The 13,743-nt window shown below is 30.6% G+C and overlaps 4 protein-coding genes across 4 annotated transcripts; 2 read left to right on the forward strand and 2 right to left on the reverse strand.

Moving 5' to 3' along the window:
- The first annotated feature begins 220 nt into the window (after positions 1-220).
- LOC106122322 (homeotic protein deformed-like) lies at positions 221-1,510 on the forward strand. Its single transcript, XM_013318262.1, has 2 exons — positions 221-245; positions 467-1,510. Exon 2 carries the CDS (start codon positions 539-541, stop codon positions 1,508-1,510), a length of 972 nt encoding a protein of 323 aa, XP_013173716.1. The 5' UTR covers positions 221-245; positions 467-538.
- A 1,393-nt stretch (positions 1,511-2,903) lies between these two features.
- On the reverse strand, positions 2,904-4,141 carry LOC106122323 (homeobox protein Hox-A2a-like). The gene is made up of 3 exons (XM_013318263.1): positions 3,986-4,141; positions 3,657-3,726; positions 2,904-3,490 (listed from the first exon to the last, which is right to left on the reverse strand). The coding sequence occupies exons 1-3, from the start codon at positions 4,037-4,039 to the stop codon at positions 2,904-2,906; spliced, it is 711 nt and encodes a 236-aa protein (XP_013173717.1). The 5' UTR covers positions 4,040-4,141.
- Positions 4,142-4,640: 499 nt separating this feature from the next.
- On the forward strand, positions 4,641-5,852 carry LOC106122324 (pituitary homeobox 3-like). The gene is made up of 3 exons (XM_013318264.1): positions 4,641-4,724; positions 5,128-5,206; positions 5,290-5,852. Exons 1-3 carry the CDS (start codon positions 4,641-4,643, stop codon positions 5,850-5,852), a joined length of 726 nt encoding a protein of 241 aa, XP_013173718.1.
- Positions 5,853-6,221: 369 nt separating this feature from the next.
- Positions 6,222-8,674, reverse strand: zen (zerknullt). Its single transcript, XM_013318351.1, has 3 exons — positions 7,906-8,674; positions 7,579-7,645; positions 6,222-7,297 (listed from the first exon to the last, which is right to left on the reverse strand). Exons 1-3 carry the CDS (start codon positions 8,533-8,535, stop codon positions 6,375-6,377), a joined length of 1,620 nt encoding a protein of 539 aa, XP_013173805.1. The 5' UTR covers positions 8,536-8,674; the 3' UTR covers positions 6,222-6,374.
- Positions 8,675-13,743: the final 5,069 nt, after the last annotated feature.

Here is a 13,743-nt window from a genome sequence, read left to right on the forward strand (position 1 = left end):
TTATGTAATTATAAAGTTATTAATTAACGCTCTTACAATAGTCGTATAAATAACACTTAATTATTTTTTTATTCTTAGTTGTGTCAAATATTTTGACCATATCGTACTGTTTTTCGATTAATGCAAGTGTAAATTTATTTTAAAGTCGAAATAGAAAAGATAATTATTAAATTCTACAATAAACAATGAATATGGAAATCCGTAAAATATTAAATCATTCGTTTAAAACGGAACTTAACAAAAATGTAAGTATTTTTATAATATTTATTTTATTTAGTGTATTTGTGTTAAAGTGTCTTGTGAAGTTTAATCTTGTAATTAATTAAATGTAGAAGACTTTTATGTAGTTTTAAACCTCGTTTCTTTATAATTTAATGTTTTAAGTCATTTTTGTAACTCACATCTATGTATATAGTACAAAAATAGACATGAAGTTTTAATTAATATATGTTTTATGTCTTTACAGAGCTTGGGTCATCATAACAACATTTTTAAAAAGGTTAAAAGGATCAGGAGCGCATTTACGACGAACCAAATAATGTATTTAGAAAATGAATTTCTAAAATCACCGTATGTTGGTGTCGTAAGCCGTAAAGAGATCGCAAACAAATTGAATATACCCGAGAGAGCTGTAAAGGTATGGTTTCAAAACCGTAGGATGAAAGAGAAGAAAGATATTGCACATCGACCTGTCACACAATACCAACATAATAATAAAACGGGACATAATGGTTTTGTTAATGATCAATTAAGTAATATGGAGACATTGCAATCAAATAACAATCTATGTTCACATTCCGTCTTACCGCAACCGAAGTCAAAAACAAGTTTAAACGATTCCGCTATTGATAATTTACTCAAGAAAAATCATAAACAAGTTTCCAATACAACCAAGAGCGTGGAAATTGAGAGTAAATCAACACATGACGATATAACATCACATAATTTTCAAAACAGTATGATAACAAGCAGCAGCAACGAAGTTAAACGCAACCCTGAAGTATCAATAGAGTTGCTAAAAAAATATAAAAACTATATACACACTAACTCTATGAAAAAGGCAGTCAAAAATAAAACTCTCCATCCAAAACACAGCGAAGTTAAGAAGCGTAAGTTAAATACCCAAGGAATGGAGCGAAAAACCCACGGTTCTGTTCCTCGGACAGCGCCATCTATTGTCAAACAGCAAACAATTACACAAATTCCTTCCGGATACATTCCTTTATATCCTCAACAACATAGTCAACAATATCCATCATCTGGAAACTTAATATGGAAACCAATGGGCCCAGCGGACATGTCTATGTGTGATTTCGCCTTCCTTCCTAACCCACATACAATATCCCATCCACTTCCAAAATCAAATAATATGCAAAAAAATCAATGTTCGTGTAATTGTCATATGAATCCTCAATCAAATACAATAGCATTTTCACATGAAATTCCACCGCAATATGTCATAGCGGTGCCTTTTCATAAACCGCCTGTTCAGTTTAGATCCCCCATTTAATATTAAAATTTTTATTTTATTGTCTTTTTTATTTGCTGTTGAATTGTAATTGAAATAGAAGTTATTTTCGGGTTATTTTATTTTATTGAAAAAATAGTTTAATAAAAACTTTTTACAATGTTATCTTATTTTAAAACAATTTAAGTATATTTAAGGAGTTTTATAAATTGTACATTTTATTCAACTTTTACATACATATTATATCATTATAAATATAAATATATGTATTTTTATAAAATAAACTATGTATTAAACATCTGCTTTTTATTTTAAGTTTATTCTGGGCTCAGATATTTAACAGAAATTAGTAATAACTGAGGTTTTTAAAGATATAAAATAATACAATAGAGATAACGAAATATATTTTTAAAATAGAAAAAAATGTAATTTATAGAATCCAAATAAGAAAACAAATAATTAGAAAGAAATATGAAATTATAAAACAGTGTATAAACTCTATAGGTGTACAAAATGGATAGTTAACATTATTTTTATATCTAATTTTACAAAATAACTTAAAAATAACTTGCTCTTTACTTAAATTTCTAGGATCTCAAATATAATCTCTTTAATATCTTAACAATTACATGTACATTTTTCCGCATTATTAAACTATTGTATATAATATAATAATAAATGTTAAATTTTTTTCTCATTTATTTAATGTTCTTAATTTCTTCTGATAATTCACTGGAAATAAAATGTTATTAAAAATAAGGTTTTGACAACCCTAAATTGTAATACTTTTTAAAAATAATTATATTTATAACTTAATTATTTCAGAATACAAATCAATTTAAGAATTTAGTTTGATAATATTAATACAATTATTAAAAAAAATGTTGCATTTTTTTAACGATTTGTTGTTACTTAAGAATTGAATGGAAATCTTTGTAACTGAAAAAAATCTTATGAGATATACTTTGAAGAATTATACATATTTTTAAAAGTTATTAAATTAATTATAATTTTTAATAATTTAATGTTAAACACAAAATGTAATAATTACGTACTAATTAAAAGCTAAAGAGAATGATTGTTACATTATTCGTTCAAAATAACTTGACATCGACTTAATGAAAACGATACAAATAAAAATTAATCAACACATCAAAACATTCGTCTCATTTAAATAAATATTTATTGTACAAGTTAAATATTTGAAAAAGGTTTTGGTGAACCTACAAAAAAAAAAGATTGTTAATAAGAGATAAATTTTTTATGCTGTGATCATTTTCAAAAACGTTAATATTTTTTATTACAAATAAATTATTTTAAAATATATTCTAATTTCCGGGTCTATATAACCCGGAAAGATAAATGTCAATAAATATATCTATAACGTAACAATCCTATATATTATTAAATTAATAATTATGTAATATATAATATATTAGATATGTAAATAACTTAAATCAAAACCATCACTGGACCAAGTTTGTGGTGGACAATATTGATAGTATCCATTTGGTTCTTTATTGTAATTATCTGTTTTTAAATAAGGATAATATTGTGCTGGATATCCATAATTATCATATAATGAAGTATGTATAAAGTTATTATCTAAGTTAGCTTGACTTAATTCTAACTTAAAAGTTGAATGATTTTGTTCGGAACTATCTTGAACGTTCTGTGAAATGTTGTAAGAATAATCTATATTATTTGTATTATAATTAACAAATGTACTTTGTGTATTTAATTCTGGACTTCCCTGTGACTCTGGTGACATCGAATCAGTGTACTGTTCGCTCAATGAATCGCTCGATTCAGAAGCTTCTCTTTTCTCTTTCATTCTCTTATTTTGAAACCAGACCTTTAAGCATTTCTCAGCAAGTCCTAGTACTTTAGATAAGTCTCGACGACGCTCACCGTCGAGATATTTAGAGCTGGCAAATGTTTTCTCTAAAACTTTTAACTGCTCCGTAGTAAATGTTGTTCGTTTTCTTTTGTTTTTACGTATTTTCTTTGTTATATTCGGTCCTGGAAATTATAAATATTAATTTAATAAAGATAAATATGACAAAAGTTTAAAACCTTGTCAAGATTTTTATAAATTTAAAAATTATTTTTATTTCAAATTACAATCAAATTGTGAAAATTGTTTGTTTAGGTGATCTGTAGAAAGTAATTCAAGAAGATAACAAACCTTTATTACTTTTGTGCTCATGTTGATATGGTGAAACTTCAATAAAAGGCTTATTTTGCCAGTGATAAAGCTAAAATATAAAAAAAACAGGTTAAAAACTATTTGGTTGATATTGCTTGGAATAAATACATTTCATTACAATTAGAAGTTAAGTAATAACAAAATAGTAATTAGATCACTGCCCATGATGGTTAATTTCACTATCGATTTACGATTTTAGGAAATTTACTATCATGGATCGTTTAAACTACTAATGTCTTTCTTTAAATATTTCGTCATACAACTTTTCATATGTTCATTTAGCAATTTAAAATAATTAATATATTTACCTCATTCATGTTATTTAAAGGTGTCAGGGTTGTCACAAATTCCTCTTGAAACATTATAAGATGTATTAATTCAATTGATTATAAATAATTTTTATAATTAAACACCGAATCGACAAAATTTAAACCGTAACTGCGATCACTGGTAATAAAATGGTGCACTCGATACAAATGTTTTTCTAGTACCCGCTATTTTATGTTTATAATTCTACAATAAATTAGAAAAGAACGACGGTAGTTGTTTACGGTATGATAATAAAGTGTAGTATGGATAAGCCATATTGAATATTATTTTTAAAATTTATGGTTTCATTTGAAACTTTTGACTTAAAAATTATTGTCACGGTACAAACTAATATAGCTATCACTAATTTTAGGATTATAAAAATTATCTTCAAGAGATATTTTGTTTTGAAAAATAACTAAATACGACAGGAGAATGACTTCTGTATGGAAACAAGATATGTAAACACAGTAATTAGTATTCATTTGTTAATTACTAATCAAATTTAAAAATATCTTAAAGCGGGGTTGTTTTTGTTAATGAGTTTTGATTTTAATACAGGTATAAAAGGGTTAAACATTTTGTTATTCATATCATTAGTATCCAGTGCATATTGAAGACATGTTCCGATCACAACGCCAAGGGAACCCCGATATGGTTTCTACTAATATTTGTGCTACAAATTACACAAATTATGTGTTTAGTACAACTTCATCAAGGATACCAACATATTATGATGTAAGTTAATTAATATTTTTTTATTTAGTCTTGTCCATGTTATATTTCTTGTGTACTTTGTAGGTATCCTATACATTTCGACGCATAAAAGGATAGTAACATATTTTAAATTAAAATTTGAAACGTAGTTGTTTTTAGAGATGTTTTTATGAAAAATTAATCTTAGATTAACAATTTAATATTCAAAGATAACTTAATTGTGTGACGACTTACAACAGAAGATGACGCGCATAAAAAAACGTCACCCGTTGTCGTAAAACGTATCCTTTATTTTGTTTTTTTCTACAAAATTTGCGGAAAAGTTTTTAATAAATGTGACGATAAATTAAAAAAAATGTATTTTTATCTTTTATATAAATATACGAGTATTACAAGTATTAAAAACATCTCAATTAATTTCTAGACAAATCCTACAAGAGACTATTCTGGTTGCTGTCTTAATCATCGGACGTCTGGTAGAAAATATCGTGAGTCTATAATTTGTAAGTATATAAAGTTTAAAGGTTGTTAAATAAATAATTTTTTTAGTCCTTAATATGTATTTAACGTTTTACTTTTATTCCAGACCGGCGTCCAGAAAACTTGATAATAAAACGTAAACGAAGACCTGTATTCACAACGCAACAGATATTAGCATTAGAGAAGATCTTTAACAAGAAGCCATACGTAAATAAACAAGAAAGACAAATGTTAAGAGAAAGGATAAACCTTAACGAACGCGTTATAAAATTATGGTTTAAAAACCGTCGTCGATTATCTGGTTTAAAAAAAGAATCACCAGTAATTTCTGATTCTTCCGGAGAAGAAACAGAGAACAATTTTAATTTAGATTACGTACAATCCAGAATAAATGAACCTGACGAATTTGGTTACGTCACTTTGGATGATAGAGCCATGAAGGAATTGATAACTGTCGTTGATTCGCTTTTAACAGATGTAGATGTTGATGGCACTTGTATGGAATTAAAAAATAATACTACTTACAACAATTTAAACTACGAACCAGTATCACCAGTTAGCTTTCATGGAAATTCAGATGAAAGTATATGTTTCCCGAAATGGGAACTTTACGAACCTGAAGAGTCTTTAAGGCGTTTATTCGATGTTCAAGCATTAATAACTAAATAAATATTTACTATTTAAGTTAATTTATTAATTAATGCATGTTACAATATATTTTAGATTCAATTGTTTTAATTTAGTGTTTGTAATTTTTTTTATTTGTTTTCCTCAAGTCGTTTTAGGTAATATTAAAAAATAAATAAAAAATTATATTGTATTTAAAACTTTTAATAATTTTAAGAATTACATGTAACAATGATCAATTATAATGTATTCAACATTAACAAAAAAAATGTATAAAAGTGCATGTTAAGTAAATAGTATAAAAATAAGTAGTTATTCATTTGTTTGTAAAATGAACTAAATTATTAAATTATTTTTTTATATTTACATTAATATGTTACTTAAATTATAAGATAAATTTTAGAACCGTATAATACAATGAGGTAGGATGATAATTGGCAATGGTAATTTGCATATTGCCACTTTATACTATAGTCAACCTTCTTGAATGAAGTTACCATAAATCGAGATCTTCCAATTTAGAATTGTTACGTTAAATTAAATTTTCTTGTAAATAACGTTATCTTACAAACTTATATAAGAAGAAAATTTACTATTACTTGTAGTACTAGGTTGACTGTTAGCATCAGAAGTGGCCAAGTATGAAAAATAAGCGTCTTGCGCGAACGACGCGTTTGCGGGCCTTGATTGCACATTTTCTTCGTAAGTCGGATTAATCGTAGTCGGTATTGGAGCATTAAAGGTATACGCGTCTGTAGTAGACGCATGCATTGCGACACCGCTGGATAAAGCATTATAATACGCCGAACCAGACGGGTACCTTGTCATATCTTCGCTTAACTTCAAGTTAACTCCGTTCGGTACGTAACTATCCGACGGTAGTGATAGTGCATTCGAATTCGGTTGCAATGAATCATCGTTCGGGTACCGATAAACTTCAGACATCGGTGAGTAAGCCGGCCTACTTGTGCCTGCGCAGTAATAAGATGTATACGATAGGTTCGGTGTATACGATGGCAACTCAATAGAACTCTGCGGGCCTTTAATTACAGTCTTCAAGCTGTTAATAGAAGAGTACTCTGAAGGCCTGGATGTGTCATTTGGGATCACATATTTATGAGTCGCATGACTGTCCGTGAGTAGTCGCCTGTGCCGGTCGTGACCTCCACAACTTCTTCCATGACTTAACTTATGATCTTGACTCGGAGACATTTCTTTGGAACTCGATGGGCTGTTATCGTCCACGGATGAGGAAGGTTTATTATGCTTATTGTCTTTCTTATACTTCATTCTTCTGTTTTGAAACCATATTTTAATTTGACGTTCCGATAGTTGGAGATAATTTGCGAGCTCGATTCGTCTTGGTCGGCAAAGGTAGCGGTTTTGGTGGAACTCATTCTCTAATTCAACTAATTGTGAACTCGTGTAAGCAGTCCGGGCTCGTTTAGTAAAGACTTTTTGATAAGATGTAGCGTCTGAAGACATACCTGAAAAAGTACATTTATTTATTATTTATATAATCTGTATATTACATCATCTAACTCTACGTGAATGTAAGCTTTCCCAAAAAGCCAGCATAAGTGTCCCACGGAGAAATCCCTAAATTGCGATGTACATTTTTAAACAATATGAACTTGAGGTATGAGGTTTGGTTTTAATAGATAAAAAGAAGCTAGACTATATTATGATGTAGGATTTAATGCCCTTTGGAGAAAACAGTGATCGCACTTTCTCATAATTTTATAAATAAATAAAATGAATAACTTACCGTTTGATAAAGATGAAGGACCACTTATGACAGGATTATTTAAAGCTGAAGCTGTTTTGTTCCAATTCTGAAATAATACATAGCTTTGTTTTAAACACTATCGTTAAAAATGCGACCAACTACGATAAAGTTTTAGAATGAAATAAGGTGTCAAGCCGTATAGGCTATAATCACTCCTATCAGTGACCAAATTAAAAGGTCATTAAAAATCCGGTTATTTTGTGGTAAATCACAGTTTTGACAATATTTCTTCATGATAAGTTTGCCATTTGATTCTACTCGTTATTCGAATGACGTTAAGGTACAATTTTGTTTACGCATATTTACCTGGTTCGGGAAACTTGATTCATTTATGTCACTTGTAGTATCTTTTACAACATTGTCTAAACCGCTAGTATGGTGACATCGCATAGCTTCATTAGCTAAATAGTTTCTGTCGTACGTAACTTGGCTTTCAATTTGTACATTAGGGGCTAAGAATAAGTCATTTTTGTTCATACAATCATCGGAGTTTACTTCTTCAGGTCCAGAGCCGTAATTGTTATGGGAACTGTTGCTTATGTTTTCATAATTTGGTATTTGATAATCATATCTCTGTTCCAAATCCTCTTGTGAGTTAGCAGCATTGTAAGATTGATGTAAACCAAGAATATCATGGATACTAAAACCAGTTGAGTCTCTTGAGTTATAATCTTGAGAGAATGTGTTTGATATAACATTTAATACTTCTGACTTGCAATCCGGGAATACATTCTCTGTGGCACCATAGTTAACTCCTTCACCTAATATATCTTCAACTCCATGCGATGTAAGACCTCCTTTGAAAGCTTTCTGGGGGTCTTCTACGTCCGCGTTGGAATTGTAATGTGCTGGAATCGTTGATGAGAAATCGGATGAAGTTGAATCTCGCGATTCTTCTGAATGTAAGCTCGAAGGTGATGGGGTACACGAAGACATTTTTAATTTTAATACTTAGCTTTCACTTTATCTTTAATCACTTTGATATTGGTAATATCATTTGTACACCAACATATTGCACTGAGGCGACCGTGTCGTAAAACTTTTGTTTACTAAATGCATTTTGTTCACCTGAATGTCGTTAATTTGGTAATGACTGTGTACGTTAGTGTGTCGCATTCTGTCTGTGCTGTTTTGTTTGTGTGCAACTGATAAGTCGGACATACCGGGTCCCCGATAATAAACGAAGTCAAGATAAAACTTTAAAATATATCTCCAATAGCTAAAAGGCATGTCACATCTAATACAAAAGTAGAAATATCGGATTTGTTGACAATAGTTAGAATAGGTAATTTTTTTCACAAACGGAACGCTGTAAATCTCTGAAAAAGTATAGAGACATAAAAATTAGACCTTGTAAATAGAGCTCAATAAGTTTTATAACAGTAATACCGCAACTAAAATAAAAAGTAACCCCTAAATCTAAGTATGTGATATCTTGCACAATAAGTTGGAATATTAAAACAAACTTTGTCTCATACGAGATTCGAATCTTGGTATAGCGATTGATGGTTAGACCTTCTTTTTACTCTTCTCTTTTGAGAACTTGATCTAAAATACATAAAGCAGTCTTTAGTATTAAGGTTGATATGTACTTATATTTTAAACTAGGTAGCGATATGACGAAACCACAATAATTGACGTAGACAATGCGAAGGTAATGTAGGTCCCTTCATACGTCCACGCCGACCTGATACTAAACTCGTTAAGATAATATTTAATCTTATAAAAACTACGACACTAAAATTTATTGTAGTTTTAAATAATTCGCTTATTTAATTCATTGACCATGTACGTATGTATTTCAATCCTTGATAAGTAAGCGAATGATGCCTGGTACAGTAGGACAGTTAGCTGTCCTGGCATGGACTGTAAGCGTTCACTGGCGCCAGTTAACGTTTACATTATGCCAGTTGTACGCCAGCGCTGATTTTGATTGTTATTGACAAATGAAATAGTTAAGGTGTGTTTCCACTGTCATGTAAAAACAGACTTAAAAGGAGGTGTTCCTGTAGTGGAAACACACGGGTTAGATAATTAACTGACCAAAATATTAGCCGTCTAAACCACTTACAGTTTTTACTGCACAGACTGTTCAGTTACCTGAAGGTTAGCTTGCTTAACCTGACATATGTTGTTGGGACCGGAACTTTTTTATTGAATAAATGAGTAATTTTTTGATTATCTTTTTATTAGGATATGTTTTTGGGTTCGACTTTGTGTATTATAGCCGTCAGTCGGGTGCACTTGGATTCAGTTGATGCGTCCGTGCCATTGTCGTGTTTTGATTAATGCGTTTGCGCCGTGAGAGCTCGATACGTTTGTGGCTTATTTTTATTACAATCTAACACATTGAATAAACTCGACAACTCTGTGGAATAACGTTATTTGACGTATACAAGGATTTATTTAAACCTATAACTTATAGTACACTAAGTTGTATATGCAAAATATTTTAACAATTAGAAACGACAAAATTTACTAGGTATGTTTTTGAATTGATTTTGTACATGAAGGATGAATTGTGATAAACGATACGTAAATAATTGTAGATCAGAATAAGCACAGAACTGTTCGTTCGTAAATTATCGTAACGAGTATTTGAATGTAGGACCGTAAGCTACGTTTTGTAAGCGCTGAACTATGGGTAACTACATTTAGCAAGAAATATTATATATTAGATTAAATTTTAATAATCTTCATGGTTTTTGTCATAACTCCTTTGCAGTAACTGTGAATATTGAATATGACATCAGCAAAATTCATTTGAAAGAATATCGCAACCGTTACAGCAATAAATTTTAACTTCTTTTGTACAAAAGCAAACTAGTCGCACCAAAGTCCCTAAGCTCATAACGTCAAAGCGATGATATATTACGATTTACTCAAAGGGGACCCTTTTTTGTTCTCAGCGTAATGGTTTCACGTTAATCGACACCCGTGAGATGGTGCTATATGTTGATTAGCACGTGGGAAAGAGACGCAAGATAAAATGCATCTGTTCCCGCCAACAGGGAAAAGTTGTTCAGATATAGTACTGGAGATGGTCTACCGACCGTCAGCAGTTTGTTGTAAGCGGCGTCATGGTGATGTTTGTTGTTCATATTAAAGTGTATTAATAAAAATAATATATTCATCGTGTAAACAAGTAAAGATGGACAAGAAGTATAACAAATCAACAAATAGGATTTGCATCAACTTCCACAATTTCCTAAGGTATCATAGTACTTAATTTTTTTATTATCATTTATATTTGTACGCCATCTCAGAGATTATCATGGAATGAAGATGTTTTCAGAATTGAGTTGTAGTCAGACAAAATTCTAAAACCTTCGAAGGCTTACATGTTTTAATTTCCAATGTTGATAACAGATGGCGCTAGTTTTATTTAAGTCAACAATTTAAAATGTTATTAATATTTTATTCGTTATTTAATAAAACAGTAAGAGTGATATTTTAAAATTAATTTACTTTAATTAATATTATTGGTTGTTAATTACTAACGCCATCTGTGGGAATGTTAGAACACTTTAATGCTGAAGCTGAATTCAGCATTTACATTTGTATGAGGTTTTTCGTACTGTTCGTAAAATCAATATTTTCAACGTCTCGTCTAGAACGTTCCATGTATTATGTAAAATTTTATAGAGAAAGAAAACACGTGTTTATTTTTATCTTCTAAATTAAAAATGCAAACTGAAACCTTTCGTTAATGGCAACGTAACCTTGGATTTTATTTGTTAAATTATTTAAAAAAGGTATATAATTGTTATGGCTGATTTATAATGAATGTATGTGAAGGACCATCGGTGAGGTGACCGATATTTGTGTAATTTATTTTTATTAAAAAAAAATAGTTTAAGCACATCATTAAGCGTGTCTGTCTGAGACAATAGTCAACGTTTAAAACATATTGCTATCTCTATTTTGTCAAACTCAGTGACAAAGAGGACGATATTTTTTATTCAGAGAATTTGATCCAGATTCAGAAACATAAATAACATTTTTCTAGCTGGCGTTTTCTTTGAACACTTTCATTGAAAGCAAATCTCCATTAAGTTTATACTAAAAAGCTTTTTTGCACCCACAAAAGTAAAACCACAAAAGCTTCAACCGAGCAAAAACTGTGAATAATAACGAAAAGCTGTACGTCGTGAATTGTATAAGGAATTAATTTCCGAGTAACAAATTTGCAACATTTAAATTGTTCTCGTGTAGTTTGGTGCCAAATTCTGCCGCGGAACTTGGAACTGGGGAAACTTAGTGCCATCTACACAGCCGGTAATGGCGGCCTAGATGGTTGTATTATGCACGCGGATACGTGGAACTTTAAATGGAATTTACGTCACATTTGCTATTATTTTAACACAAGTCAAGTTTATATCCCAGTTTTATAGACCAAAATTATTACAAATCAGCGAATATATAAACCATATCAATTTTAGACAATGTTGTCCACGATTCGGTACGAAATTAAAAGAAAACCTCCATAAGTGGCCTACGTATTTTCCTGATTACGTTCTACATCATGCATACATGCATCTGTTTTGGAGATACCTTCTAACTAACATCCGTCCAACGATCCATCTCAACTGTCGCATTTATAATATTAATAAGATTTTACATTAATTCTTCTTCTTCTTCTTGAGGTGCCTCTCCGACTAGCGATGGTTGGCGATCAGTTCTTCATATTTTCCTTTGTCTCTTACAAGGCGAAAAAGTAAGGCGGCACTCGCAACCCCTGTCCACTCTCGGATGTTGCGCAACCAGGACAAATTACAATATATAAGTATATTATAGATATAGTGTAGTCTACCTATTAATACGACATTGAAACAAACCCTCGCCCGTTCTCATAAATGCGCATATGAAATAAATAATGTACAAAATATGCGAGCATCTAATAAATCTAATACTAAGCTTTAAAATGTATTAAAAGTTTCGTTCCTCACATGCACATTTCAAACATATTGCACTTTCAAATACTTTTATTCGTTCATCGTTCACAAAAGCTATTACGTCTTGTGCTATTACACTCATCGTTTATACGTTATTTCTTTAGTATTCAGTCATCGTTCTCTTTTGAATTCGTTTAACACGTTATAATATTCGTACTTCGTTGTATAACAAGGGAACATTATATTAAAAATGTTACAGACTTTACTAGACAGATGGCACGAATGTTCCCGTTAGAAGCTGCAATTCTGAACTCATGCCAGAAGTTGATATGCGACCGGCCCCTTATCGACTTTTATTACTGTATCGTGATATTGCGACCCCATTGCTGCAACTATGTGAGCGCCGCTTCGTATTGCAGTCGCAAAATGGCCGATTTAAAAATGTTGACGTTTCAAAATTTAAAATCTAATTTTATATAATTGAAGATTATTTGTTTATATACACACAGAATATGTAAAGTCCTCTCAATCTCCTTAAAAATATAGAGATAGCAATATTCTTTTCTACGGGTGATTTAACAGAGAAAACCTATGATTGCGTGTTTTCATATATATCATTAATTTCTTTCTATTATAATAGATATTTTTTTGCCTTTTCGGACATTGTAGCATATAAATATAAATGCCAATATTTAGATGGATGGATATTTCTTTTAAAGTATCTCCAGAACGGCTGAACACATCTTGATGAAATTTAACACACATATAGAACATAGTCTGGAAGAACACGTAAACATAATTTGTTTTTTAATTCCGCGTAGACGAAGTTGCGGGCGACAGCTAGTTGACAATATTTACGTGTATTCATAAACCTTAGAAATTCAGGCCAAAACCATGATTGAACAAAAGAAAAATATTTACGCATATATCTACAAATTACTCTTTTACAGATTTTGACCATATTGTATTAATTACTTTAAGTTAGCAATCAGACTATATACACAGTAGGTGGTAGGCGGTGTCTGTCTACCCACACGTTGACAAAGGTCATTGCCCCCAGCTACTGACAATTATCACGAGGGCTCGTCCCTTTGCTCTGCAATCTAGCATGTTCGTCTAGCTTTTATAAAATGACCGATCGTAATAGAATTCTAGCATTGTTATGTATGCAGACAGAGAGGTCAATAATGACTGGCAATTGTTTTGGGGAAGTGTTAATTGCAACACCTATATACACCTTGATGTTATG

Source organism: Papilio xuthus, unplaced genomic scaffold, assembly GCF_000836235.2.
Source record: "Papilio xuthus unplaced genomic scaffold, Pxut_1.1 DF826923.1, whole genome shotgun sequence".
Lineage (NCBI taxonomy): Eukaryota > Metazoa > Arthropoda > Insecta > Lepidoptera > Papilionidae > Papilio > Papilio xuthus.

What these genes read in the sequence shown, in the direction of transcription:
- LOC106122323 (XM_013318263.1), bottom strand. Translation starts at nt 4,039, where the DNA reads ATGTTTCAAGAGGAATTTGTGACAACCCTGACACCTTTAAATAACATG. An exon ending in CTTTAAATAACATGAATGAG is followed by an intron (nt 3,727 to 3,985) that starts GTAAATATATTA and finishes TTTATATTTTAG; the next exon opens with CTTTATCACTGGCAAAATAA. An exon ending in TGAGCACAAAAGTAATAAAG is followed by an intron (nt 3,491 to 3,656) that starts GTTTGTTATCTT and finishes TATAATTTCCAG; the next exon opens with GACCGAATATAACAAAGAAA.
- zen (XM_013318351.1), bottom strand. Translation starts at nt 8,535, where the DNA reads ATGTCTTCGTGTACCCCATCACCTTCGAGCTTACATTCAGAAGAATCG. An exon ending in AATCAAGTTTCCCGAACCAG is followed by an intron (nt 7,646 to 7,905) that starts GTAAATATGCGT and finishes GTATTATTTCAG; the next exon opens with AATTGGAACAAAACAGCTTC. An exon ending in TCCTTCATCTTTATCAAACG is followed by an intron (nt 7,298 to 7,578) that starts GTAAGTTATTCA and finishes GTACTTTTTCAG; the next exon opens with GTATGTCTTCAGACGCTACA.
- LOC106122322 (XM_013318262.1), top strand. Translation starts at nt 539, where the DNA reads ATGTATTTAGAAAATGAATTTCTAAAATCACCGTATGTTGGTGTCGTA.
- LOC106122324 (XM_013318264.1), top strand. Translation starts at nt 4,641, where the DNA reads ATGGTTTCTACTAATATTTGTGCTACAAATTACACAAATTATGTGTTT. An exon ending in GGATACCAACATATTATGAT is followed by an intron (nt 4,725 to 5,127) that starts GTAAGTTAATTA and finishes ATTAATTTCTAG; the next exon opens with ACAAATCCTACAAGAGACTA. An exon ending in ATATCGTGAGTCTATAATTT is followed by an intron (nt 5,207 to 5,289) that starts GTAAGTATATAA and finishes CTTTTATTCCAG; the next exon opens with ACCGGCGTCCAGAAAACTTG.